General features: G+C 44.1%; 1 protein-coding gene across 1 annotated transcript; it reads left to right on the forward strand.

The window, feature by feature from the left end:
• The first annotated feature begins 271 nt into the window (after nt 1–271).
• On the forward strand, nt 272–27,194 carry LOC124136008. Its single transcript, XM_046501742.2, has 14 exons — nt 272–394; nt 1,202–1,293; nt 6,100–6,200; nt 6,960–7,085; nt 7,661–7,760; nt 8,594–8,716; nt 9,721–9,843; nt 12,153–12,373; nt 13,370–13,482; nt 15,099–15,223; nt 17,734–17,827; nt 24,540–24,729; nt 25,801–25,900; nt 26,887–27,194. The coding sequence occupies exons 2-14, from the start codon at nt 1,224–1,226 to the stop codon at nt 27,033–27,035; spliced, it is 1,635 nt and encodes a 544-aa protein (XP_046357698.2). The 5' UTR covers nt 272–394; nt 1,202–1,223; the 3' UTR covers nt 27,036–27,194.

The raw sequence follows: 27,194 nt of genomic DNA on the forward strand, positions 1-27,194 counted from the left end.
AAGTCGAAAACATAATTTCCAAAACCTTTATTAGACTGTAACAAAGACGCTTGCACGCACAAGGTCCAAAAGGTATTGCTCTTTGGGGCCAAAGAAACCCATCCCCGTCACTATTGAAATAGTGGCGTTTGATGCTTGATGTTCTGCAATAAAATAGTATTTACATTGAAAGTTTGAAAGGATTCCTTGAAAATATTGCTATTGAACTGGCAAGTATATGCAATTTCCCAACTAGGAAGTTGATGACAAGGCCATCCCTATGACGATTTACTCATAGGCCCTTGCGATACTCCAAGCAACTGCCTATCAATACTATCTATATGCATTCCGTGTGTGGATACTATCTACATACGCCGTGTCTATCTAACAGAACCTGATTGTGGGATCTCTCCAGGTACTATGTTTATCGTTATCATTCTTAAATAATGTCTTGTAGTTCGTAATCAAGGCATGATTTTGTAACCCTGATGTCTGGAGTCACCTCAAAAACCTCTGACGTGCACGGAATACCGGACGCAATGTTCCCCGACAATATATCATCATAGACTATTTATTTGATGGTAATGTGACCGTTAACCTTCCAGCGCCTGTATAGGCAGCTTGGGTTGTATACTCACCAGGGAGCTGAGAATGAAAATCGACACCAGGGTTATAATGTTAGCGCTTTGAGCATGGACCGTGTGTATGGAGGCTATAGCAATATAAGTAGACGCGTCTTTTTCTTATTCTTATTAATTTCAACATAATGATCATGATAATATACATTCCTTCTACCTAGCATCGTTTACGTAACAGGCAGTTTTCTAGAATAAATGCCACACGGCCAAAAAAACAAAACATAAAGCAATAATTTAAAAAAACATAAAGTCACTGTGTTATTATTCGAGATTTATTGTTATTTTGTTGAGTATAATTATTCTCAATATTCCTTTGGGAATTGAAGATTCTATCTGGATTCCATAACCCTTCACTGTCTCGTTTTCAGTGATGTTACAATTTGTACACAAAACACGTTGCGTTTCTTTTTTGATAGTTACATCCTGATGCAGGTTTGTCTCTATCTGTCCGAATACACCTGTGATTATATATAAGTAATTAGTACTTTAAGTATATGAATGATATTGGCAATAATAATTCAAGATTTTTGTAATTTGATATTGGTACTCTGTGAGAAATTATTCCCACATTCACATATTTGCAGACTTTGATGTGTTGGACGACGCATGTGGACTACAGCAATGGCTTCAGGAGCGTCGCTCTGTGTCCTGCTTTGTCTTATCGGTAAAACACACGGTATGTCAATGTCATTTTTTAGTGACACAATGTCTTGTCTTCCAAAGATGGTGGGATGTTAAAAGCACCCACATTCATGTTCGCGCAAATCTCATATAATAAATAGTCGAGAGATTTTTATATCACAAAAAGGAAAGCTGAATTATTAATGAAAGAGTGATGGATATATAAAAGAAATATTGTTAATTTGGGCCAAAGAGTAGATTAACGCCGAGTAACATCGAAATATTTAGAGAGATTAAAAAACTGTGGTTTTCTTCTTAGAATAACTCTATCGTCATGATATGATAGTAGCATGGTCTAACCTTTTTCAGTTTTGAAATCAACACAATACCAGGACGTTTTCCTAACACTGTGTTATGTTTACGTGGCGTCACATTGATTATTTTTTTACACATTGTACATTGTATATGTTGTCAAGACAACGACCTCTACATAATATTATTAAAGTGGTCATTGTAGTTAGAGGATTTCAATCTGTGGGTCAAATGAACATTGTACTCCTTGATCAATAGTCATGGTTAATGAATGAATGGTCGTAAATTCACATTGGAATGAAAAAGTTGAATCGTGAAATTTGCGTTAATCACTAATTTCCTCTATAGTGTAACGAGGTGATTTCATAACTGAAAAGCAAAGGTTAATCCACAAATCAGCAAATGGCCACACAAGATTAATGAATAAGCAATAAATCTGATTTAAACTCACTGTGTTTGGATTACAATAAAAAAGACAACACAACGTCTCGTGAAACTGGCAGTAAGTGACATGCACTAGAATTAATGTAAGTAAGTAATTTGACAGATTTGGCCAAATGTCTTAAAAGAGATCTGTCTCCTTTCATGAATCCAGGGGGCGGTCGGGTAGCCTAGTGGTTAAAGCGTTCGCTTGTCACGCCGAAGACCCGGGTTCGATTCCCGACATGGGTACAATGTGTGAAGCCCATTTCTGGTGTCCCCCGCCGTGATATTGCTGGAATATTGCTAAAAGCGGCGTAATACCAAACTCACTCACTCACTCATGAATCCATAAAGGTGTTGGAAGCTGGCTGAAATTCGGTGTTTCCTATACCCCACTTGGCAAGTAGATATGAAACATGTCGGGTCGAAAAGGTATCGAATCGCCCTCTTGTTATTCTTCTATACGTACAGGCAGCCACCTGAAAACTGCCACATTCGGGAACGTCTCGAACGGTCAAATCAGGGCGGATAACTCTAATACGAACTAATTCTGGAAAGCTCCAATCCGGCCACGACAGCACTTGATATTTGTCACTAGTATTTCAATCATTTGATGCCAAGAGAAATTACTACAAATATATTGACACTAACATTACTTACACATAACTAGATTATGCCAAACCGCTGACATGATAAATAGGTTCAACAGAGCCGTTACAAGATACAAATATAATGTAATACCGTGGCAGCTGGTTTTTGTTTGTTTAGATAATAAATAAATTTCCCATGTGTTCATTGAAACTCCTGCAGTCGGATTAGCTGAATTGGTCACGTGTTATGGTTCCAGCCACTAATGCCTACGTCCACTTTTGCCTACAGTTACTATTGCCTACAAAAAATAATAAAGCAGTGTGGAATAATGCCTACACAATGAAAACAACATACCAATGCTAGGAGTGAACTCTTCCAATATTAGATTTCTTTGAGAAGCGATCTTAAGTTAGATGGGCAGCGTCCACTAATGCCTACATCCACTAATGCCCTTTCATTTCAGCTGGAGATTTGCATTTCTCAACATAAATATAATTAACTGGATTACGTCAAGTTATTGTTGAAATGATCTACATGTCCTTCCTAGTTGTGACCATGCTTGTCGTAAAAGGCGACTAACGGGATCGGGTGGTCAGGCTCGCTGACTTGGTTGAGACATGTCATCGATCCCAATTGCGTGGATCGATGCTCATGATATTAATCACTGGATTGTCTGGTCCAGACTCGATTATTTACAGACCGCCGTCATATAGCTGGAATATTGCTGAGTGCGGCGTTAAACAACAAACCAACCAACCAACCTAGTTGTGATCTTAACATGAGTTGAGCTCCATGCTCCCCGTAGTTGTGATTTTAGCAGAGGATTAACCGAACTAACTGAGTAGAGGATAAATACTCTTTAGATACTTCATGAGTTAACTCAAAAGTCAAAACATGTATTGGTAGAAGTATAAAATGACAGTGTTTTCATTCGACATGGCTAATCCCCAGCGTGTTGAGTGTGTGACATCCCAGAAACGTGGACAGCAGGTCGTCCTTGATGGATATCGGTACCGCCTGAACAACAGAAGACAGACCTGTGTACACTGGAAATGCGTAACCACTGGATGCACAGGAAAGTGTACCACAGTTAGAGACTTTGTCAGAAACCGCAGCCCTAACAACCACCCAGCAGAAGATATGACGACTTTCCGTACTTTAAGTGTACTTTGAGGAAGAGGTTTGCCACACTGGAAGAAGATGCAGCTGCAGTATTTCCATCCTTCTATACGAAGAGAAGTGGTCTCTACAAGCAGCGTAGGAAGACTATTCCAGCCCTCCCGCAGCCACTGGCACAAGTTCAGCTCCTGGGTTCCTGGCAGGAGACCTTGGACGGCAGACCCTTTATGTGCGTCAACGATGGCGATGATGAGAAGATTATTTGCTTTGCCACCGAAGACCGCCTTCATCTTGTTCAGCAGTTGGACACTTTATATATGGATGGAACACTTTATTCTGCTCCAGCCCTGTGGAATCAGTTGTACATAGTGCATGGGTTAGTTGGATCCAAGATGACACAGCTGATCTTTCGTTTGCTGCCCAATCGCCAGAGATCCACATATGTCAGACTCCTTCAGAAGCTTAAGGAGACAGTGCTGCAGATCACAGGAGCTCCTCTACAGCCACAAGTAATACAGACTGACTTTGAAGTTGCTGTGATGCGAGCTGTCGAGGAGGAGATGTCTGGTACAGACATCAGGGGGCGCTTCTTCCACTATACGCAGGCAGTGTGGAAGAAGGTTCAACATTTGGAGATGGTCAATCAGTACAGAGACAATCCGAACATCCACAACCTTGTCAGACGTGCTGCTGCACTACCACTGCTAACGGTCAACATGGTTCAACAATCCTGGCTCGACGCAATAGAGGATGCCCCTGATAAGCCCCAGATCACGTCATTCAAGGACTACATGGTGAATACTTGGGTCGAGGACAATGCCATGTTCCGTGCTGGTATTTGGAATCACCACACCAACTTTGGTCCTCGAAGGAACAACCACCTTGAAGCGTGGCATGCCCGCCTTAACAAGACTGTTCAGCGAGCCCACCCCAACACCTGCCTTGTGAGAGTCCTTCAGAAGCTAGAAAAAGCAGAAAGGAACAAGATTGCCCAGTATATCCATGGTGAACGTCCTCCACCCCGCAAGCGAGTCTATGTTGAGATAGACCACAGGATCCAAAGTCTAATTATATAAAAGATGACTTGCTCCATCACAGAAAGTCACCTCTTGAGTTTCTAGATGCTGCAGGACATTTGCTTAGACTCTCATAAAGAACTGTATGATGATTGAAATCAGAAATCAGTGTACACTGCTATTCTGTCCATGTACTGATATAAGAAATCAGCAAATAGCTGCTGGTGTTTACTATAAGAACTAATGCAATGATGCAGAAATCATAAATTATTACTGTTAGTGTTATAAAAAGTGACTTCTTTTGTCGCCTATAGGCATTATTCCACTAAAGTGGACTTGTCCAGTTAGAGGTTGGGTAGCACTGATAGCAGGTGTCGCTGAAAATCACTGGTGCATGACTTTGTTTATTGTAGACTGTAGGCATTAGTGGATGTAGGCATTAGTGGACGCCGCCCGTGTTATCGCATTCATTTCCCAATATATGTAAAATAAATTAAGCCACGCCCACCAAGGGGACTACGGATTGTCGGGGAATCCCAATATTACAGTCGCGGGAATTCCCTTTCTGCTCACGTGTATCGTCATGCACAAGACATTAAGCAAAATTCCTGCATATTCATTGTCCAAACAACCCTTTGATACCTGCAAACGTGCAGGCTCGCCATCCGCTCGCCTCGGTTCCACAACTTTCATGTCTTCGGGTTTCTTTTCTAACTAGCATGTTTCCAACTGTGTTTTATCGTAATCAGGGAAGTAATGTTTGCATCTGGCGGTAACTGACCATGTCATTTGAAACAGCCGCCTTCTTCGGACATATTTGTTCCGGCTCGTGACAGCTACATTTACACTGCTTCTCGCCTCTTGTCTTGATGGACAGGTCCTAAGGACATTGTATTGACATTACTCTCCGTTGATTGGCCACTGACGTTGTAGGCGTGTCAAGTTATGTGCATAAATTGAACAATCACCTGATTCATGTCACGCCACAGTATGTATTCCTACACCTGGAACGTTTATCAATCTTGTCATGTTTGTCTGCTTTGATATACGTATACAACTGTTTTTGGTTAAACTAATGTAGATTAAACATGTTTTCGTTATCGAATTTAATTTTAAGCTTGACTACACAGTCAATCCGTCATTATATTAATTTCATTTTGCCATTTCCGCTAGTTTTTCCATATTCTTCAAGTAGCTTTGTCACAAATACATCACAATATTACTTGAAGACGTATTAATGAATCTCCCGTCCAGTTTGGCCATCAAGTGAAAAGGTGTTTGTTCATCCACTGGTCTCTATTTTATTTTAGTCACATATACATGGTCACAAATACCTCAATGACGATTTATAATATCTTTACTTCAGCTGTCTGTTACAAGCGCTGACTGCTTTATTGCAGGTGTATTAACTATCAGTCCATCAACACTGCCCGAGAACGCAGGGATCGCCACCATTGCTGTCACCACATCTCTAGGACCTCCATCCCTCTGGCTGTTCCTGGTAAAACAATATTATAATAATTTTGCAGGCATAAATTTTTCTTACCAATAACTACACAGCATATCAGTTGCACCAAAACCATTTGTTCTTTTTTGTCTTTCATACACTGTTGTACACAATCAGTTGGCTTAATGCACTTTCTGCATACCCGTAGGAATGTATGTGGGAGATGGGGCGAACACTTTTAGGTACAAGCAGTGTATAACACCATTGTTTTTCATTCACCGTAGTACAACCTGGTATTCCCAGGTGAGTCAAATCTGGCCACTGGGACAGATTCTGTTTTGCATTTTCTTCTTCTATCGTGTCACTTGACTGTCTAGTGTAAACATTCCAGCTGCTCCAGCCTTTGGTGTCCACATTTCTGAATATTTTAGATACAATTGGGCATGGTATTTCTATGTAGATTTGAAATAGCACCATGTGACTCTTCTCAAAAGTTGTTTGCTCAGGGCTACAATATTCAAGGTCTTAGTGAAGCTATCAAAAGGTTTAAAGGTAGACATGTGTAGGGTATTTCAGAGTTTGACGCATCAATGACCACAATCCGATGCAATTCCCTATTTTGACTTGTGCCATAACATTCCAGTATTTGGTCGGGTTAACAATTATTTATCTTATCTTTGCATGTGGTTTCGGGTGCCACCGGTGGAACAGGAAACGCACCACTTTGCTATGAGTTAAAAAAATTAGACACAGTTTTTAGCAGAGATTATGATGAAAGGGTTTCGTCGCTTTTACTTATACGCTCTCTTCCAGTACGAGACGCTCAACGGGACAGCTGTGGCAGGGACGGATTTTACCCTGGTACAGTCTGGAACGGCTTCACCGCATGCCCCAAGTTTTGCAACTATTTCAATTGACATAGAAATTAAAGATGATTCAGTAAGTCTCATTCGCATTGTCAAAACACAGATCTGTATTACAACATGTTTTTTACTATCCCATCAATTGATGTGTTTCTCATCACACGAGGGGGCACGGGTGGCCAAGTGTCTGAAGCGCCGCGATTCGATGTGCAGAGTTGCGTCCCTTGGGCACGCCAGAAACCTATGATTGTGGGTTCGAATCCCGGTTCGCCCCGATTTTGTTTCTAGGTTTGTCAGCACCATACCCGTGCTCGTGGGTTTCATCGAAGGGGTAAACGTCTGAGACCTGCATCACTTCGGGCTTTCCTCCCACATTAAGCTGACACGCCGCGATAAGACTGGAATACTGTTAAAAGCGTCGTTAAACCCAACTCACTCACTCATCACATGAAGCCACACCTCTTCAGTGTGAGGCCATCAGGTACAAGGAGTACATAATTATGTATTTGTGTTATTGATAACACATTCAAGCTAGATAAGATAATTTTAACTGTATTGTTCAACCACCACATAAACATGTACTGTGAGTGGCAATATCTTCATGATGTGTCTATTTTTTTATAAATTGATAGAATTGTGGATCAATTTCAGTTTTATGATCCCGGAGAGACGTTTACCCTTTTCATTTCACAAGTCTCAGTACCTGGCGAAACACCTATCAATATCACCATCTCCATCATTGATAACGAAGGTAAGGGTTCTTCATACTTTAAGTACTTTAAGGATAGTTAAGTCATAATTGATTATAATGAAAGTGGCATTACAGGTCTCTCCTAAAATATATACGATTCCTACTTTATCATAAGCATGTGTTGATGACTCACTATCAATTAATGACAATGACAGGTGTTCGCGAAAAAGCGGTTCCTGCCCCACTGGTCTCACCAGTGGCCCAAACACACGCAAAGGCAAGTTAACTGTTGACCTGAACAAACACGGGAATTTCATCTCACATCATTTTTGTCACCGGATATCTTTTTGATATCATTTTGATATTATTATTTTGATCACTGATGCGTCAAATTTGGAAATGTCCTCCACATGTCTACCATACAATATTTTGAATGGTGTGAAATGTAAACACAGTACATATTCGTGGGTTGATTGATCCAGTTCTAATCCTCACAGACGGAATTGCTTCATAGTGGGCATAATATGTCAAAGAGGCATGTCCATAAACACTTGAGTCAAATGAGAAAATTGTTTTCTTTGACACGTCTGTAATAAAATAGGGGTCTGTAACTGTAAATGTAAAAAAACCAAAAGGAACGTACTTGAGGTTTAAAACGTATCAATCTACTTCCGTAAACGTTACTGTATAACTATTAGTGTAAAGGTAAAACATATGTTTCCACAACACCTAACAGCCCAAATACACATCAAATATGACGTATAGTTAGGTAAGATATTTTGGGAAGGGACACCTTAGAATAACGCCAATGCGCTAAAAACTAGTTTTAGTCATGCATTATTTCAATTGACCCTGTCAATATCCTCGCATCCTGACGTACCATTTTTCCACAGAGCCAGTGAGTTACCACTGCGCCAGACTGGGACAGAACTGCAGCCAAGGTATCTGTGATCCTGATACCGGTGTGTGTGCCTGTCCACCAGACTATCAGTCTGCGGACTGTAGCATTAATAGCAGTAAGTCTTGCAATGTATAATATGTACCATGAAACTCATATATGTGTGTTTGTTTGTTTGTTTATTGTTTAACGCCGCACTCAGCATTATTCCAGCTGTATGGCGGCGGTCTGTAAATAATCGAGTCTGGACCAGACAATCCAGTGACTGACATCATGAGCATCGATCCACGCAATTGTGATTCGATGACATGCATCAACCAAGTCAGCGAGCCTGACCACCCGATCCCATTAGTCGCCTCTCACGACAAACATAGTCGGTTTTTTAGGCAAGCATGGATTGCTGAAGACCTGTTCTACCCCGGATCTTCACGGGTCTCATATATGTATCTATGGCTCTACACCAATACTGACTAAAAATGCTTAGAACATACAGGGGTGAGTGAGGGCAATTTCCCAACTTTATCACCAGGTAAACCAGTGATTGAAGTTATGAGCATCCTCATCGGATACACGCCGAGCCTGACCACCTGATCGACTTTAGGCTCTTGTGAAAAACATGGGATATTTGGTACCTATTCTCCCTGGAACCGCAACGGGGATCAAGAATTCAGTTTGACTCGTATTAAACATTGTATCATTACTAGAATATGTCTGTCTGATTGACCATCTGCCGTCTTATGAAAACCCATACTAGTCGATTGGCCGACCTGTATAAAACATTATAAGATAGCTAATGGTAGTGATAACATGTCATTAATATTCTAAAGATGTATTCTAAAGATTTATTCTAAAGGACTCGTGGTCGTTGTTTATTGTACAATAAAACACTGCAGGGAGCATAAACCACTCGGGGCTGCGCCCTTCAGTGTTTTATTTCACTCGTCGTTTATTTCTTTATTATGACGTCATTATGTTTGACGTGACGTCATTTGATTGCCACGTCACAATTCACCCTGTTTAGACTTTGAGTTCCATAGAGCAATGCCGATGGCGGTCACAAAATTTATCTAAATGTTTCTCACTACGTCTTTTAAACTCATCAACTTGTGCTGTATATTCCAGGCTCTCTTGTGTCCAGTGGCTGCCCGGGCTGTGTTAACGGCACCTGTATAGTAAACGATAACGGTGATGAAGTCTGTAGATGTCAACCAGGCCATGCTGGGGCAATGTGTGACAAGCCAGCATGTGAGTAAACCTGGGTCACGGTCAAGGCCGAACGTCAAGACACATTTTCTTTACATACTCGCTTAGAGACTCATACATGCTGGTTTATGCCCTTAACCAGTTGGTTAACATATATTCTGTAAAACCAACTCGACCTTGTTGATTGTGATTATGCTTTAAAAGGCTAGGACAATGAGCTTGTATGTATGTAGATGTCATTGGAATATAAATATAATAAAAATATTTGATTTAGAGGAATAGAACAATCACTGCTCAAGTGAGTGTGAGATTTTCTGGTTTACTCCGCTTTTAGTAATATTCCAGCAATATCACGGCGGGGGACACCAGAAATGGGCTTCATACAATGTACCCATGTTGGGAATCGAACCCGGGTCTCCGGCGTGACAAGCGAACGCTTTAACCTCCAGGCTACCCGACCGCCCCACTGCTCACGTGACAACCCTGAGTACGGGCTTTATGCGGACAGTTCGACTTTGAATATAAACTGCCCGGCAAAAAAAAGTATAAACCCATGTTTGGAAAAAAGAAACATGAAACGGTTAATCGATGGTGATTTAAATGTTGGGTCAAAAGAAACTATCAGTCGATTAGATACTATGTTTGATTTTCAATTAAAATATATCTGAAGTTAGCGATATATCCAAAACATGAACTGTACTGGCGCTTTGTCAGCGCTCAAAGACTACTTCTACATGGTTTATTTTTTACTCTATAATTTTATCTAAAAAGTGGACAAAAAACAACATAAATCACAACTGGTGATGGGATCTTTGACATCTTATTTTTTGAAAATATGTACATTTGCTTTGTTCGGCACACATTTATCAATCAGCGATATTATAATATTATCCAAAACATGAAGTGGGGTGGCACTCCGACATGTTTTTATTTTGTTTAACATAATTTAATTAAGTTGAAAACTTTTTAAAAGGGTAGGGGTGATGTGGAGGTATCCTCTTAACCAGATACTTCACTAAACAAATTTATTTATACACACACCATAGATTACATTTTGCAAACTGTTGCAGGAATGAGGTTTAACTTTAAACAATAAATCTTATTTAACAACAGTTCTTTCAATTTTAAATTCGGTATACTTTCATTTGCCATTAAGTTTATTTGATACGGGTATTACAGTGTTTTGGTCCTTTGCAGTGTTTAAAGCGACTGTTTTTAGGCTGGTATAATTTGTTGCTGCTTGAACAAATCCAATTTTCAAGTCTATACTTTTGCCCGGCTGTGTATTCTAAAGTGAGAAGGCCACGCCTTTGATGTGACGGGCGGGTGGTAGTGATAAAACACATTCATATGAAAAGAGATCTGAAAGCATATAGAGATGCATGTATTGTATACAATGTAGATCGCGCTGTTGTCTGTGAGTAACTACCTTTCAACAGTATCGACACTTAAACATCTTTTCAACTGATCAAATTCAGATTTTGAACCAGGGCAGTGACGCCCTTGTAAAAGCCCTCTATGGTTGCATAAATGCTTTCTTTTGAAATTTTTGGGGGCGGTCGGGTAGCCTAGTGGTTAAAGCGTTCGCTCGTCACGCCGAAGACCCGGGATCGATTTCCGACATGGGTACAATGTGTGAAGCCCATTTCTGGTGTCCCCCGCCGTGATATTGCTGGAATATTGCTAAAAGCGGCGTAAAACCAAACTCACTCACTCACTCAATCTTCTGAAATTTACGCTGCTTTATAAAAAGGAAAGAGAGACTTTATTGGATGGTAAATATAGCATAATTCCTACGTTGCACACTTAAAACATGTACTTATTGAGAAGAAATACACAGAAAACCTAACTTAAAATTGCACTGGATTCTCTTTTTCATCGATCACTTGATCGCAAATTGTGTGAATGGTGGGTGCTGCCGGTAGAGCAGGATATGCTTACCCTCTCTTGAACACCTGGCGTCATCACTGATGGTCAGTAGTTTATTTATATAGTTTCCACATCTATATAGTTTCACATCGATATATGCCAGAACACGTCACACTAAAAGACGTTAAAAGATTGTACTTGTTGTTACCCTGCCTGGTGCTCGGCATTAAGGGGCTACAACAATGACTGGTCGGCTCGAAGTCAGTATACTGTGTCTGAGTGGGGTATTCATGTTAAACTGCGTCATGGTATCTCAGTGGGCTAGCACTATAAATCGGCACTCGTCCGGACTTGTACAGGCAGTCACACAAACAAACATTCACACGAGCATGCACGTCGCTAAGTGCATTAGTCGTGAACGCGACGTTAAACTCTATTTTATTTTACCTCCCAATCTGATACGCTTTCCTTGTGATCCTCAGACTACCACGAGTGCAGCGCAGAAAGCTTCAGCGTGTGTATTACCCCCTTTCCAATCTACAACTTCGTCGGGGACGTTTACGTCATGGGCAAACGAAACGTGAGCGGCTGCAACCTCACCCTCGTACCTGCGGCCCCGGATCCTGGCGACGGCATCGTGGACTGGTGTCAGGGCTACGGGGCCTCCATCCCCTATGACGGCACATGCGGGTCACTGATCAATGTAGGTATACAGCAAGCACGTTGCCTCTCATGACAATTGTCATTGCGAGTTTCAATAGGGTATTGATATTTACTGGATAGAGAAAACTTGTGTTAGCGGAACAGTAAATATACGTGACTGCGTCAACCTTTGTACATTTTGAGTTAGAATAGGTCTTCAGAAACCCATGCTTGTCGTAAGAGGCGACTAACGGGATCGGTTGGTCAGGCTCGCTGACTTGGTTGACGCATGTCAGCGTATCCCAGTTGTGTGGATCGATGCTCAAGATATCAATCACTGAACTGTCTGGTCTAGACTCGATTATTACAGAGCGCCGTCATATAGCAGGAATATTGTTGAGTACAACAAACACAGAAAACAAACAAACATTTTGAAATACAGTGGGTTATCAAGATAACGGGTCACAGTCAATAAATAACATGTTATCCGAAGTTTACCTGTCTGTTGTCATGACGACGGTTCACAGTATCATACAATACGTTTATGAAATGCCACCCACAGGTTACTCGTCTGCTGTCATGACGACGGTTCGCAGTATTATGCAATACGTGTATGACATAATACCCATAGGGTAATCGTCTGTTGTCATGGCGACGGTTCACAGTATCATACAATAAGTGTATATCATACCACCTTCAGGTTACTCGCCTGTTTTTATGACGACGGTTCACAGTATCATACAATAAGTGTATGACATACCACCCACAGTTACCTGTCTCTTGTTAGGATGACGGTTCACAGTATCATACAATAAGTGTATGACATACCACCCACAGTTACCTGTCTCTTGTCAGGATGACGGTTCACAGTATCATACAATAAGTTATGACATACCACCCACAGTTACCTGTCTCTTGTTAGTATGACGGTTCACAGTATCATACAATAAGTTATGACATACCACCCACAGTTACCTGTCTCTTGTCAGGATGACGGTTCACAGTATCATACAATACGTGTATGACATACCACCCACAGTTACCTGTCTCTTGTCAGGACGACGGTTCACAGTTTGTTCTGAAGCTGGTTGTGCAATACAGCGACGTACCTGAGCCAAGAGACGAAGAAGTCGTTCTCACATGTGATGGCGGCCTTGGACCCCCAGGGAGGTCAGTACCATTCATCGAGGGGAGATCATGGGTGTAGGAACCCTAGGGATGTCAGTACCATATGACAAAAAGGGGAGACCGAGGGTCTAGGGGGGTCAGTATCATACAAGGAAGGGAGGGCGCTTGGACCCCCAGGGAGGTCAGTACTAATGACAAGAAGGGGAGAGCGATGGTCTAGGACCCCGAAGGGAGGTCAGTACTATAGACAAGGAATGGAGAGTGAGGGTCTAGGACCCCCAAGGGAGGTCAGTACTGTACGACAAGAAGGGGAGAGCGAGGGACTAGGTCCCCCAGGGAGGTCAGTACTTTACGACAAAAAGGGGAGAGCGTGGGTCTAGGACCAACAAGGGAGGTCAGCACTATACGACAAGGAGTGGAGAGCGTGGGTCTAGGACCCCGAAGGAGGTCAGTACTAAAGACATGGAATGGAGAGAGTGGGTCCAAGACTCCCAATGGAGGTCAGTTCTGTACAACAAGGAGGGGTGAGCGTGGGTCTAGGATCCCAGGGAGGTCAGTATCATACAAGGAGGGCAGGGCGCGAGTCTCGGACCCGAAGGAAGGTCAGTACTGTACGACAAGGAGGGGAGAGCGTGGATCTAGGAGCCCCTGGGAGGTCAGCACTATAGACAAGGATGAGAGAGCGAGGCTGTAGGACCTCCAGGGAGGTCAGTACAATACAACAAGACGGGGTGAGCGTAGGTCTAGACCCCCATGGAGGTCAGTACTATACGACAAGAAGGGGAGAGCGTGGATCTAAGACCCCCAGGGACCCCCAGGGAGGTCAGTACTATGCAACAAGGAGGGGAGAGCGTGAGTCTAGTACTCCAAGGGAGGTCAGTATCATACAAGGCGGGGAGAGCGAGGCACTAGGTCCCCGAGGGAGGTCAGTACTTTACGACAAAAAGGGGAGAGCGTGGGTCTCGGACCAACAAGGGAGGTCAGCAGTATACGACAAGGAGGGGAGAGCGGGGATCTAGGACCCCCAGGGAGGTCAGTATCATACAAGGAGGGGAGAGCGACGGTCTAGGGCCTCCAGGGAGGTCAGTACTATACAACAAGAAGGGGAGAGCGTGGATCTAGGACCCCCAGGGAGGTCAGTACTATACAACAAGAAGGGGAGAGTGTGGATCTAGTATCCCCCAGGGAGGTCAGTACTATATAACAAGGAGGGGAGAGCGTGTATCTAGGACCCCCAGGGAGGTCAGTACTATACAACAAGAAGGGGAGAGCGTGGATCTAGGACCCCCAGGGAGGTCAATACTTGGGTTAAGATAACAGTAAGGATATAGGTTGGGTTTGTATGGATGACAACTTCTTTATTTCCACTGGTATTACGCTTTAATACAAATAAAAGAATTTATTAGTAATACATATTTAGTGAGAAACTAAAATTGTTATCTCATAAATACTTACTTAGTTACTTTCAGATTAAGATCGTGAAGATCAGTTAGAAAATCCTAAATACATAGATTATTATTTTCTTGTCCAATAACTTGATTACCTCCTCTCGTGACCTGATAAGGTTCACTCGCGGCTGCGGCACTCATGACAATTTGAAGTTTGGTATCTCATCTTGATTTTCCAATTCTCCATTTATTTGGTTCATATGTTTGCAGTGTCCAGGTATTTACAGCTAACTATGTTCCCGGGAGACTGTATCTTGTCAAGCCTAACCACAACCCAATCACGGAACCTCTGAACCTAGGAGAAGAGTTCGTTGGCTGTGTGACCGTGAGCGATGGTGAGATACTTTCACAAAACTAGGTTTACAAACTCGTACTCACAGCTTTAACATTGCCGACGTGTACTGCAAACATAACCATTCTAAAATTATTACATGTATACTAAACTGGGCGGCAAAAGAAAGTATAGGTCGAGTTCCATGATCGATAAAAAAAATAACAAGAAGAGAATTTGTAGATCTAGGGAGGGGTAAGAAATGATTGATCAACCACAGTTTGAATGAAATTGTGCAATCACAGGTAAGCTCAAGTTAAACAATGGTGGGGTAAGAAATTTCAGTTTCAAAAGTTGTCTGAAATGTCACCAAAAAATTGTCAGACACACTACAAATTCATTGTCGACACAGTTGCCTTCAATAGCGTGTATGACCTCCAGCTGCCTCAATGCATGCTGTGATACGCCGTCTCATCGATGACGTCAGTCTTCTGATGACGTGGACTGGAATCCGTTGCCACTCGTTTCTCAGGACCTGCTGCAATTCTTGTTTGTTGACGGGAGGCTGATGGCGTGCTATAGTCTGTCTGTCAAGATGGTCCCACTCATGTTCAATAGGATTCATATCGGGTGTGTGGGCAGGCCAGGGCAAAACGTCAACGTTCTACTGGTTTAGAAAGTTCCGAGTCATTCTTGCAGTATGGAGCCTGGCATTGTCGTGTTGAAACAATGTCCCTTGCTGTTGGTTTTGTAAGAACAGAAGCACAACTGGCCGCAACACTTGGTCTCTGTACTGCACAGCGTTCAGGTTTCCCTGTATCATACCGCCCCACAGAATGACACCTCCCCCGCCGAATGGATGGACCCCTCGAATACACGCCGGACCCAAACGTTCCCCTCTGCGTCGATAAACTCGTTCTCTGCCGTCATTTCGAAACAAGTTAACCCTACTTTCATCAGTAAACAGCACTCGACGCCAATTTCTCACTTGCCAGCGTCGAACCTGCCTCGCCCATCGCAGTCTCAGGCGTCGATGTTGAGCAGTCAGTATCATTCCTCGGAAAGGACGATACGCTCGAATTCCAGCAGCACGAAGTCGTCGTATTACTGTATTACTGTTAGCTAATGGGATGTCCCAACGCTGTTCCGAATCTGTTTCGACCGTCTTCCAGTGGTGTTGTCACTCGGGGTCGTCCGGTTCTAGGCCTGTCCTGTGTCCTCCCTGTCTGCCTGTACCGTTGAATCAGCCTGGCTACTGTCAATGGTGCACAACCAAACCATCTGGCAATTTGGACCTGTGTTGCCCCCATTTCGGCCATACCGATGGCTCTCTCTCTCTCTCTCTCTCTCTCTCTCTCTCTCTGCTCCTGTGACAGTCGTGGCATTTCTTTTGTTTGCTTTCATCACGTGTGGTTATACCCTGCAGACGAACGCATTTATACAGCTAACATGCACGTGCAGTTTATACCATAGGCGGGAAACCCGTTTCACCATTTTGTTGTCACCGCACGAGCGCCGTTCGTGTGGGGTGTTTTTTTGGTACCTGTTCCTGGGCAGTCATATTCCCAATGCCCACTTTCCACTAATTATCGCTGTATTTAGGGAAATTACAAATTGCCAACCTATACTTTCTTTTGCCGCTTAGTTTATAGAGGCATAATATATATTTTAACACCTAAAATGTTTACTATAAACATATTAATGCCTTAATGCTGTATCAAAAGCACGTAACAACAGTTTAAAAAAACACCTTTACATTATTATGATTAATATAATTGATTATTATTATCGTCGTCATGATGAGTGCGACCCTTCTACAGTTACTGAAAGTATTGCCGTTCATCATGGTCAATTACGCCATGACTTTGCAAGTGATTGGTCTAACGACGCTTACTCCAAGTTGTCTCTATCAGCATTCATACTCGCATAATAAAGAAACGCAACACCAGCTTTATACTCACATAGTTTTACTTACTCTCAGCCCATCTGTCAATACAGGACAGGATCAGACCGGCCAGACTCGTCACTAAATGGGGAGAACTTAGAGCGATCGGGATTCGACTCGATCGATTGCAAACCGCGCTTTTCTCTCCTAATGTTGGTACGGGCCTGTCCTGTCTTTGTCACATGTGATAATACTTCATTTTCATTCAATTTGGTTAAAAGTTAGACCTGACCATGAACTCATGTGTGTCGTAATCGGAAAAATACAGAAGCCTACGTGCCAGATTGCTCATCTCTCTATTGATTTTGTGACTTGCTCCGCATACTCCAAAAGGAATATATCTTAAATATCTCTGCTTGTTTCATTACCTAACGGGCGATAAGCTGGAACCAATCCAATGATAAATATGAAATGTCAAGAACACACTTGTGATAAATGTGAAATGTCTTTTATCTATTGATTCCTTTCGAACTAAAAGTTCTCTGTCACAAACTATATCTAATGCAACTCCTCATTGCGGCAATGACGGTTTTATTTGTTACCATTTTCTAATGTTTTTGAGATGCATTTTTAACCTTATAACATAACTCATTCACTAAACTTAACCGTGTATTTTTTGGTACCCACAGTGAAGGCCTTTGATGTCGTGTTGATTCATCGTGTTGTGATCCATAACAACCAACTGGGTACTAGTCGTGAAGAGATGGTAATATACGTCGACGGGTAAGTGTGACACCACACACACATCTGATCGTATTGAGATGGTTATAGACGCCGACGGGTAAGTGTGACAACACAGACATATGATCGTATTGAAATGGTTATATACACCGACGGGTAAATGTGACAACACAGACATATGATCGTATTGAGATGGTTATATACACCGACGGGTAAGTGTGACACCACACACACAGATGATCGTATTGAGATGGTTATATACACCGACGGGTAAATGTGACACCACACACACAGATGATCGTATTGAGATGGTTATATACACCGACGGGTAAGTGTGACACAACACACACATCTGATCGTATTGAGATGGTAATATACGCCGACGGGTAAGTGTGACACCACACATACATCTGATCGTATTGAGATAGTTATATACGCCGACGGGTAAGTGTGACAACACACACACAGATGATCGTATTGAGATGGTTATATACGCCGACGGGTAAGTGTGACATCACACACACATTTGATCGTATTGAGATGGTTATATACACCGACGGGTAAGTGTGACACCACACACACAGATGATCGTATTGAGATTGTTATATACACCGACGGGTAAGTGTGACACCACACACACAGATGATCGTATTGAGATGGTTATATACACCGACGGGTAAGTCTGACACCACACACACATCTGATCGTATTGAGATGGTTATATACACCGACGGGTAAGTGTGACAACACACACACATCTGATCGTATTGAGATGGTTATATACACCGACGGGTAAGTGTGACAACACACACAGATGATCGTATTGAGATGGTTATATACACCGACGGGTAAGTGTGACACCACACACACATCTGATCGTATTGAGATGGTTATATACGCCGACGTGTAAGTGTGACACCACACACACAGATGATCGTATTGAGATGGTTATATACACCGACGTGTAAATGTGACCACACACACAGATGATCGTATTGAGATGGTTATATACACCGACGGGTAAGTGTGACAACACACACACATCTGATCTATTGAGATGGTTATATACACCGACGGGTAAGTGTGACAACACACACACATCTGATCGTATTGAGATGGTTATATACACCGACGGGTAAATGTGACACCACACACAGATGACCGTATTGAGATGGTTATATACACCGACGGGTAAGTGTGACAACACACACACATCTGATCTATTGAGATGGTTATATACACCGACGGGTAAGTGTGACAACACACACACATCTGATCGTATTGAGATGGTTATATACGCCGACGGGTAAGTGTGACAACACACACACATCTGATCGTATTGAGATGGTTATATACACCGACGGGTAAGTGTGACAACACACACAGATGATCGTATTGAGATGGTTATATACACCGACGGGTAAAAGTGACAACACACACAGATGATCGCATTGAGATGGTTATATACGCCGACGGGTAAATGTGACACCACACACACAGCTGATCGTATTGAGATGGTTATATACACCCACGGGTAAGTGTGACAACACACACACACATCTGATCGTATTGAGATGGTTATATACACCCACGGGTAAGTGTGACAACACACATACATCTGATCGTATTGAGATGGTTATATACACCCACGGGTAAGTGTGACAACACACACACATCTGATCGTATTGAGATGGTTATATACACCGACGGGTAAGTGTGACAACACACACACATCTGATCGTATTGAGATGGTTTTATACGCCGACGTGTAAGTGTGACAACACACACAGATGATCGTATTGAGATGGTTATAGACGCCGACGTGTAAGTGTGACACCACACACAGATGATCGTATTGAGATGGTTATATACACCGACGGGTAAGTGTGACACCACACACACATCTGATCGTATTGAGATGGTTATATACACCCACGGGTAAGTGTGACAACACACATACATCTGATCGTATTGAGATGGTTATATACACCCACGGGTAAGTGTGACAACACACACACATCTGATCGTATTGAGATGGTTATATACACCGACGGGTAAGTGTGACAACACACACACATCTGATCGTATTGAGATGGTTTTATACGCCGACGTGTAAGTGTGACAACACACACAGATGATCGTATTGAGATGGTTATAGACGCCGACGTGTAAGTGTGACACCACACACAGATGATCGTATTGAGATGGTTATATACACCGACGGGTAAGTGTGACAACACACACAGATGATCGTATTGAGATGGTTATATACACCGACGGGTAAATGTGACAACACACACACATCTGATCGTATTGAGATGGTTATATACACCGACGGGTAAGTGTGACACCACACACACAGATGATCGTATTGAGATGGTTATATACACCGACGGGCGAGTGAGTGACGGTCCACACACACAGCTGATCGAAACTAGAGAACTAAATACGCCGACGGGTGAGTGAGTGATGGCACACGCAGCTGACCATGACGGGTTGGTTTATATGTACGCCGACGGGTGAGTGAGTGATGGCACACGCAGCTGACCATGACGGGATGGTTTATATATATACGCCGACGGGTGAGTGAGTGATGGCACACGCAATTGACCATGACGGGATGGTTTATTTGTACGCCGACGGGTGAGTGAGTGATGGCACACGCAGCTGACCATGACGGGATGGTTTATATGTACGCCGACGGGTTAGTGAGTGATGGCACACGCAATTGACCATGACGGGATGGTTTATAAGTACGCCGACGGGTGAGTGAGTGATGGCACATGCACCTGACCATGACGGGATGGTTTATATGTACGCCGACGGGTGAGTGAGTGATGGCACACGCACCTGACCATGACGGGATGGTTTATATATACGCCGACGGGTGAGTGAGTGATGGCACACGCAATTGACCATGACGGGATGGTTTATATGTACGCCGACGGGTGAGTGAGTGATGGCACACGCAGCTGACCATGACGGGATGGTTTATATGTACGCCGACTGGTGAGTGAGTGATGGCACACGCAGCTGACCATGACGGGATGGTTTATATGTACGCCGACTGGTGAGTGAGTGATGGCACACGCACCTGACCATGACGGGATGGTTTATATGTACGCCGACTGGTGAGTGAGTGATGGCACACGCAGCTGACCATGACGGGATGGTTTATATGTACGCCGACTGGTGAGTGAGTGATGGCACACGCACCTGACCATGACGGGATGGTTTATATGTACGCCGACGGGTGAGTGAGTGATGGCACACGCAGCTGACCATGACGGGATGGTTTATATGTACGCCGACTGGTGAGTGAGTGATGGCACACGCAGCTGACCATGACGGGATGGTTTATATGTACGCCGACTGGTGAGTGAGTGATGGCACACGCAGCTGACCATGACGGGATGGTTTATATGTACGCCGACTGGTGAGTGAGTGATGGCACACGCACCTGACCATGACGGGATGGTTTATATGTACGCCGACGGGTGAGTGAGTGATGGCACACGCAGCTGACCATGACGGGATGGTTTATATGTACGCCGACTGGTGAGTGAGTGATGGCACACGCAGCTGACCATGACGGGATGGTTTATATGTACGCCGACTGGTGAGTGAGTGATGGCACACGCACCTGACCATGACGGGATGGTTTATATGTACGCCGACGGCTGAGTGAGTGATGGCACACGCAGCTGACCATGACGGGATGGTTTATTTGTACGCCGACGGGTGAGTGAGTGATGGCACACGCACCTGACCTTGACGGGATGGTTTATATATACGCCGACGAGTGAGTGAGTGATGGCACACGCAATTGACCATGGCGGGATGGTTTATATGTACGCCGACTGGTGAGTGAGTGATGGCACACGCAGCTGACCTTGACGGGATGGTTAATATGTACGCCGACGAGTGAGTGAGTGATGGCACACGCAGCTGACCATGTCGGGAAGGTTTATAAGTACGCCGACGAGTGAGTGAGTGATGGCGCACGCAGCTGACCATGACGGGATGGTTTATATGTACGCCGACGGGTGAGTGAGTGATGGCACACGCAGCTGACCATGACGAGGTGGTTTATATGTACGCCGACGGGTGAGTGTGTGATGGCACACGCAGCTGAAAATTGACGAGAAGGTTTATATGTTCGCCGACGGGTGAGTGAGTGATTGCACACGCAGCTGACCATGACGAGATGGTTTATATGTACGCCAACGGGTGAGTGAGTGATGGCACACGCATCTGACCATGACGAGATGGTTAATATATACGCCGACGGGTGAGTGAGTGATGGCACACGCAGCTGACCATGACGGGATGGTTTATATGTACGCCGACGGGTGAGTGAGTGATGGCACACGCAGCTGACCATGACGGGATGGTTTATATGTACGCCGACGGGTGAGTGTGTGATGGCACACGCAGCTGAAAATTGACGAGATGGTTTATATGTTCGCCGACTGGTGAGTGAGTGATGGCACACGCAGCTGACCATGACGAGATGGTTTATATGTACGCCGACGGGTGAGTGAGTGATGGCACACGCATCTGACCATGACGAGATGGTTAATATATACGCCGACGGGTGAGTGAGTGATGGCACACGCAGCTGACCATGACGAGATGGTTTATATGTACGCCGACGGGTGAGTGTGTGATGGCATACGCAGCTGAAAATTGACGAGATGGTTTATATGTTCGCCAACGGGTGAGTGAGTGATGGCACACGCATCTGACCATGACGAGATGGTTTATATGTACGCCAACGGGTGAGTGAGTGATGGCACACGCATCTGACCATGACGAGATGGTAAATATATACGCCGACGGGTGAGTGTGTGATGGCACACGCAGCTGACCATGACGGGATGGTTTATATGTACGCCGACGGGTGAATGAGTGATGGCACACGCAGCTGACCATGACGGGATGGTTTATATGTACGCCGACGGGTGAGTGAGTGATGGCATACGCAGCTGACCATGACGGGATGGTTTATATGTACGCCGACGGTTGAGTGAGTGATGGCACACGCAGCTGACCATGACGGGATGGTTTAGATGTACGCCGACGGGTGAGTGAGTGATGGCACACACATCTGACCTTGACGAGATGGTTAATATATACGCCGACGGTTGAGTGTGTGATGGCACACGCAGCTGACCATGACGGGATGGTTTATATGTACGCCGACGGGTGAGTGAGTGATGGCACACGCAGCTGACCATGACGGGATGGTTTATATGAACGCCGACGGGTGAGTGAGTGATGGCACACGCAGCTGGCCGTGACGAGATGGTTAATATATACGCCGACGGATGAGTGAGTGGTGGCACACGCAGCTGACCATGACGGGATGGTTTAGATGTACGCCGACGGGTGAGTGAGTGATGGCACACGCAGCTGACCATGACGGGATGGTTTATATGTACGCCGACGGATGAGTGAGTGATGGCACACGCATCTGACCATGACGAGATGGTTAATATATACGCCGACGGGTGAGTGTGTGATGGCACACGCAGCTGACCATGACGGGATGGTTTATATATACGCCGACGGGTGAGTGAGTGATGGCACACGCATCTGACCGTGACGAGATGGTTAATATATACGCCGACGGTTGAGTGTGTGATGGCACACGCAGCTGACCATGACGGGATGGTTTATTTGTACGCCGACGGGTGAGTGAGTGATGGCACACGCAGCTGACCATGACGGGATGGTTTATATGTACGCCGACGGGTGAGTGAGTGATGGCACACGCAATTGACCATGATGAGGTGGTTTATATGTACGCCGACGGGTGAGTGAGTGACTACATCCACAGCTTATCGTAACAAGATGGTTATATATACCATACCAAAAGAGTAGAGGATAGTGGGAAACATCAAGACATATGTTCTGATAGATGTGGTAGTGGCATATGGAAATGAAATGATCATAAGTGCTTGGAGTAGGCAGAAGAAGTACTGATTTTTTTTTTACAATCAGGCATATGAGGTACACATTTTCAAACAGTATATACATGAGATGGAGGGTGGTTTACATGGGAGTGAGTGAGTATGGTTTTACGCTGCTTTTAGTAATATTCCAGCAATATCACGGCGGGGGACACCAGAAATGGGCTTCACACATTGTACCCATGTCGGGAATCGAACCGAGCGAATGCTTTATCTACTAGGCTACCCGACCGCAGACAGTTGACAGTTTTCATGACATTCGAGAATGTAACACAGTGCTTATTTTTTCACAATTAAAATGTTCTTTAAATTAAAACATATTTAGGTTTTTAGCATATGAAAGTGGGGCATATGGGTTTTAATTGTTGGTCTGATGAAATGGTCAGGGGTCAATTATTTTGCAGCCAACGTCACTAATATCGGGTAAAACCACTTCTGATGGCCAGATATGCACGAATTCTTCGAGGCATGCTTCTGATGAGTCGACCAATGTCAGCTTGACCCATGTTGTTAAACTCATCAGTGATAGCAACGCCGAGTACATTAAGAGAGGGGCGCAGATTTTGATGTTGACGTACACGTCTGCTAATGACGTCCCTCGCGTGTTCAATGATGCCGGGGTTGAAGTTGTGTTTGGGAGCTTGGTTTCTTCGGAAATGTTCTTGCCACACAAATTATTTGATTGCCAGACATTGGTGTATTTTTCTGTAGTTTCGCCTCAAAACAAAATACCCGCTACCTGTTTTGCAAAGTATAGGTGCTGTAATGTATTTTTGCAGGTGCGTGCCTCAAAAAGCCAAGACCCTGCTGGTGACCGGCCCACAGTGGACTGCAGACTCGGGGAAACAAACAATGTGCTTCAGAGTGGAAGCATTCTACTTCGACAGCTACGACGCCTCTCAGTCGTCACCATCATTAGGCGTCACCGCACACGTCTCCGTACATGCCCGAGACACCGGCATCAATGTTGTAAGTCAGTTACAATGTCACAACAAAAGTTTTAATATAGCGTCACTGATGCCGATATTGTCATTGTAACTGAAGCTATACTGCAACTTCCCGAGGCAAGGGCGTTAACTGACTGTAAAAGTCCAGTTTCCACCCTTGCCGAACTAAGCTGGAGTTTCCAGGCTCGAACGTAGCCTGTTATGTCCTTTCTATCTCCTTCCTATTGATCAATCAGATTCCATCTCTCATGACGCTTGCATTCGCTTCAAACAAAATGGCGGCGCCAAGACGATAATCAAGATCTATATTGTAACAAAACGGGTTTTACCCCGCAAAGTGCATCAGATCACGTGAGCAACTTGATTGAAAACATGAAAATAGTTGCCAAATATCTGTCGACGCTAACATGTCGATACACATAATTGGCAAATCCTGCAATCGACCGAAATCAGCACGGCAGTTGACGAACCGGATGTTGATTTCGTTACGCGATTTTGATTGGACTATGCATACACTCATTAGTCCAGCCAAAATATAACTCCATAATTCCAGTCGAGTCCGGCAAGGGTGGAAACTGGACTTTTAACTCCCTTGCCTCGGGAAGATGACTGTAATGTTACAAACATTTTCAGTATAGATTAGCTACCAGTTCTAATATAAGTACCGTGATTGGAAAAGCTTGAATACCAGCCTGTTTGCAAAACAAATGAATGTTTCTATTAGTTAGAACTTCTCTATCAGATCTATTGACGGAAACGTCCTCAAATACACGTCCTTCTTATTTTCAAACTGCGATTCAATCTTTTGGGTTTTTTAAAATCTAAAAACATCCCTCTACAAACAAGGAGCCTCCACTAGTGTCAGTTGTCAGACTGGACGTAAGCAATATCGTGGGCGGTTGAATAGTTTTGCGCGCAGCGTAAGCAGTATTCGAACCACATCAGTGTGGTGGCAACATGGATTTTGTACCTTTGTGAGTATTCGAACCCTGGTCTTCAGCATGTCAACCCAACGTTGCCATACGGCGATGTCTGGTAGAACACTGCAAAGAGATCTGCAGGCGAAGTAATAAGTGTTCATGTTTTTCTTCAGATGACATGCGGCGGACGACGGAAGCGAATGTTAGAAAGTTTCGATGAGGAAGTTCTGAATGCTGTGGTGTATCTCGCGAATCGCGACACAAACGTTACAGGTAAGCTAACGGGGGACAACAGTATCTCTTTCCGTATTTTCCAAGCAAGTCCGGTTTGGATGCGGAGAGGCTACGCAATACTAGGTGAGGTAAAATGGGGCTTAACGTCGCGTCCAAGATTATTGCACTAAATAGCGACGTGCATGCACGTGTGTGTGGCTGCTTGTACTTGTCCGGACTGATGCCGATTCTATAGTGCGCCCACTGAGATACCATGCCGTACAATGTAGTTTAACATGAATATCCCAGTCAGACACAGTATACTGACTCTGAGCCAACCAGTCCTTGGTTTGGCCCCTTAATGCGTAGAGCCAGGCAGGATAAGAGCAAGTACCATCTTTTAACGTCTTTTCGGTATGACGCGGCCGGGTATCCGCTCTACCACTAGACCACGGAAGTGGTCCTATGCAATGCGACGAAATATCGACATTTCATTATATTCACAAGTGCAACGTCATATTTCCTAGGTTTGTCAGCACCATGCCCGTGCTTGTGGGTTTCACCGAAGTGGTAAACGTCTGAGACATGCATAATTTCGGGCTTTCCTTCCACACTAACCTGACGCGCCGTGACTGGAATACTGTTAAAAGTGGCGTTAAACCGAACTCACTCACTCACTCACTCATGGCGGCCTGTAAATAATCGAGTCTGAACCAGTGGCTGAAAGAATGAACAACTATCCACATGATGACACACAATCAGCCGAGTTACCGAGCCTGACCATTCGTTTGGTCGGCTCTTGGGACAGGCATGGGATACAAGGGTGTATTCTGTCGTGTGTTAATCTCCACGGTAGGACCGCGTAGGGATGCAAGGGAGCATGGGTGTAACGCTGCCTTAAGGTTTCCTATCGTGCGACACGATCCTCCAAACTTGAGAATCGAACCATGTTCGTGGGGACAGGAGTGTGCATCACTCGGTCACCCCTACTGAAGTACAGTACCAATTACTTCAACAACTGTCAAACTTATTTTCATTTTTTGTAGATTCTCAACCCACTGCATCCAACGACAGTCGAAACTGGCTAGTGTCTGCCTTGATTTGTGTCGGCGCTGTTGCGGTCGTCATGACGGTGATTGTCGTCGTTTTCACCGTCTCTTACGTCAGACGCCATTTTGGCAAAAACACCAAATAATAGTTTCCAAGGTCGCTGATACCGCTCCAATACAGATAAACGGTTGAACATGTAATTGGTGATAGTTTCCGCTTTTACTCAACCTTGAAAAACTTTTTTTATAGATGCCCCAGACTGCAGTGATTCCAGATACATGATGTAATAAACTTTCCCAATTCA

This window comes from Haliotis rufescens, unplaced genomic scaffold (assembly GCF_023055435.1).
Source record: "Haliotis rufescens isolate VD_foot unplaced genomic scaffold, xgHalRufe1.0.p SCAF_4, whole genome shotgun sequence".
Classification (NCBI taxonomy): domain Eukaryota; kingdom Metazoa; phylum Mollusca; class Gastropoda; order Lepetellida; family Haliotidae; genus Haliotis; species Haliotis rufescens.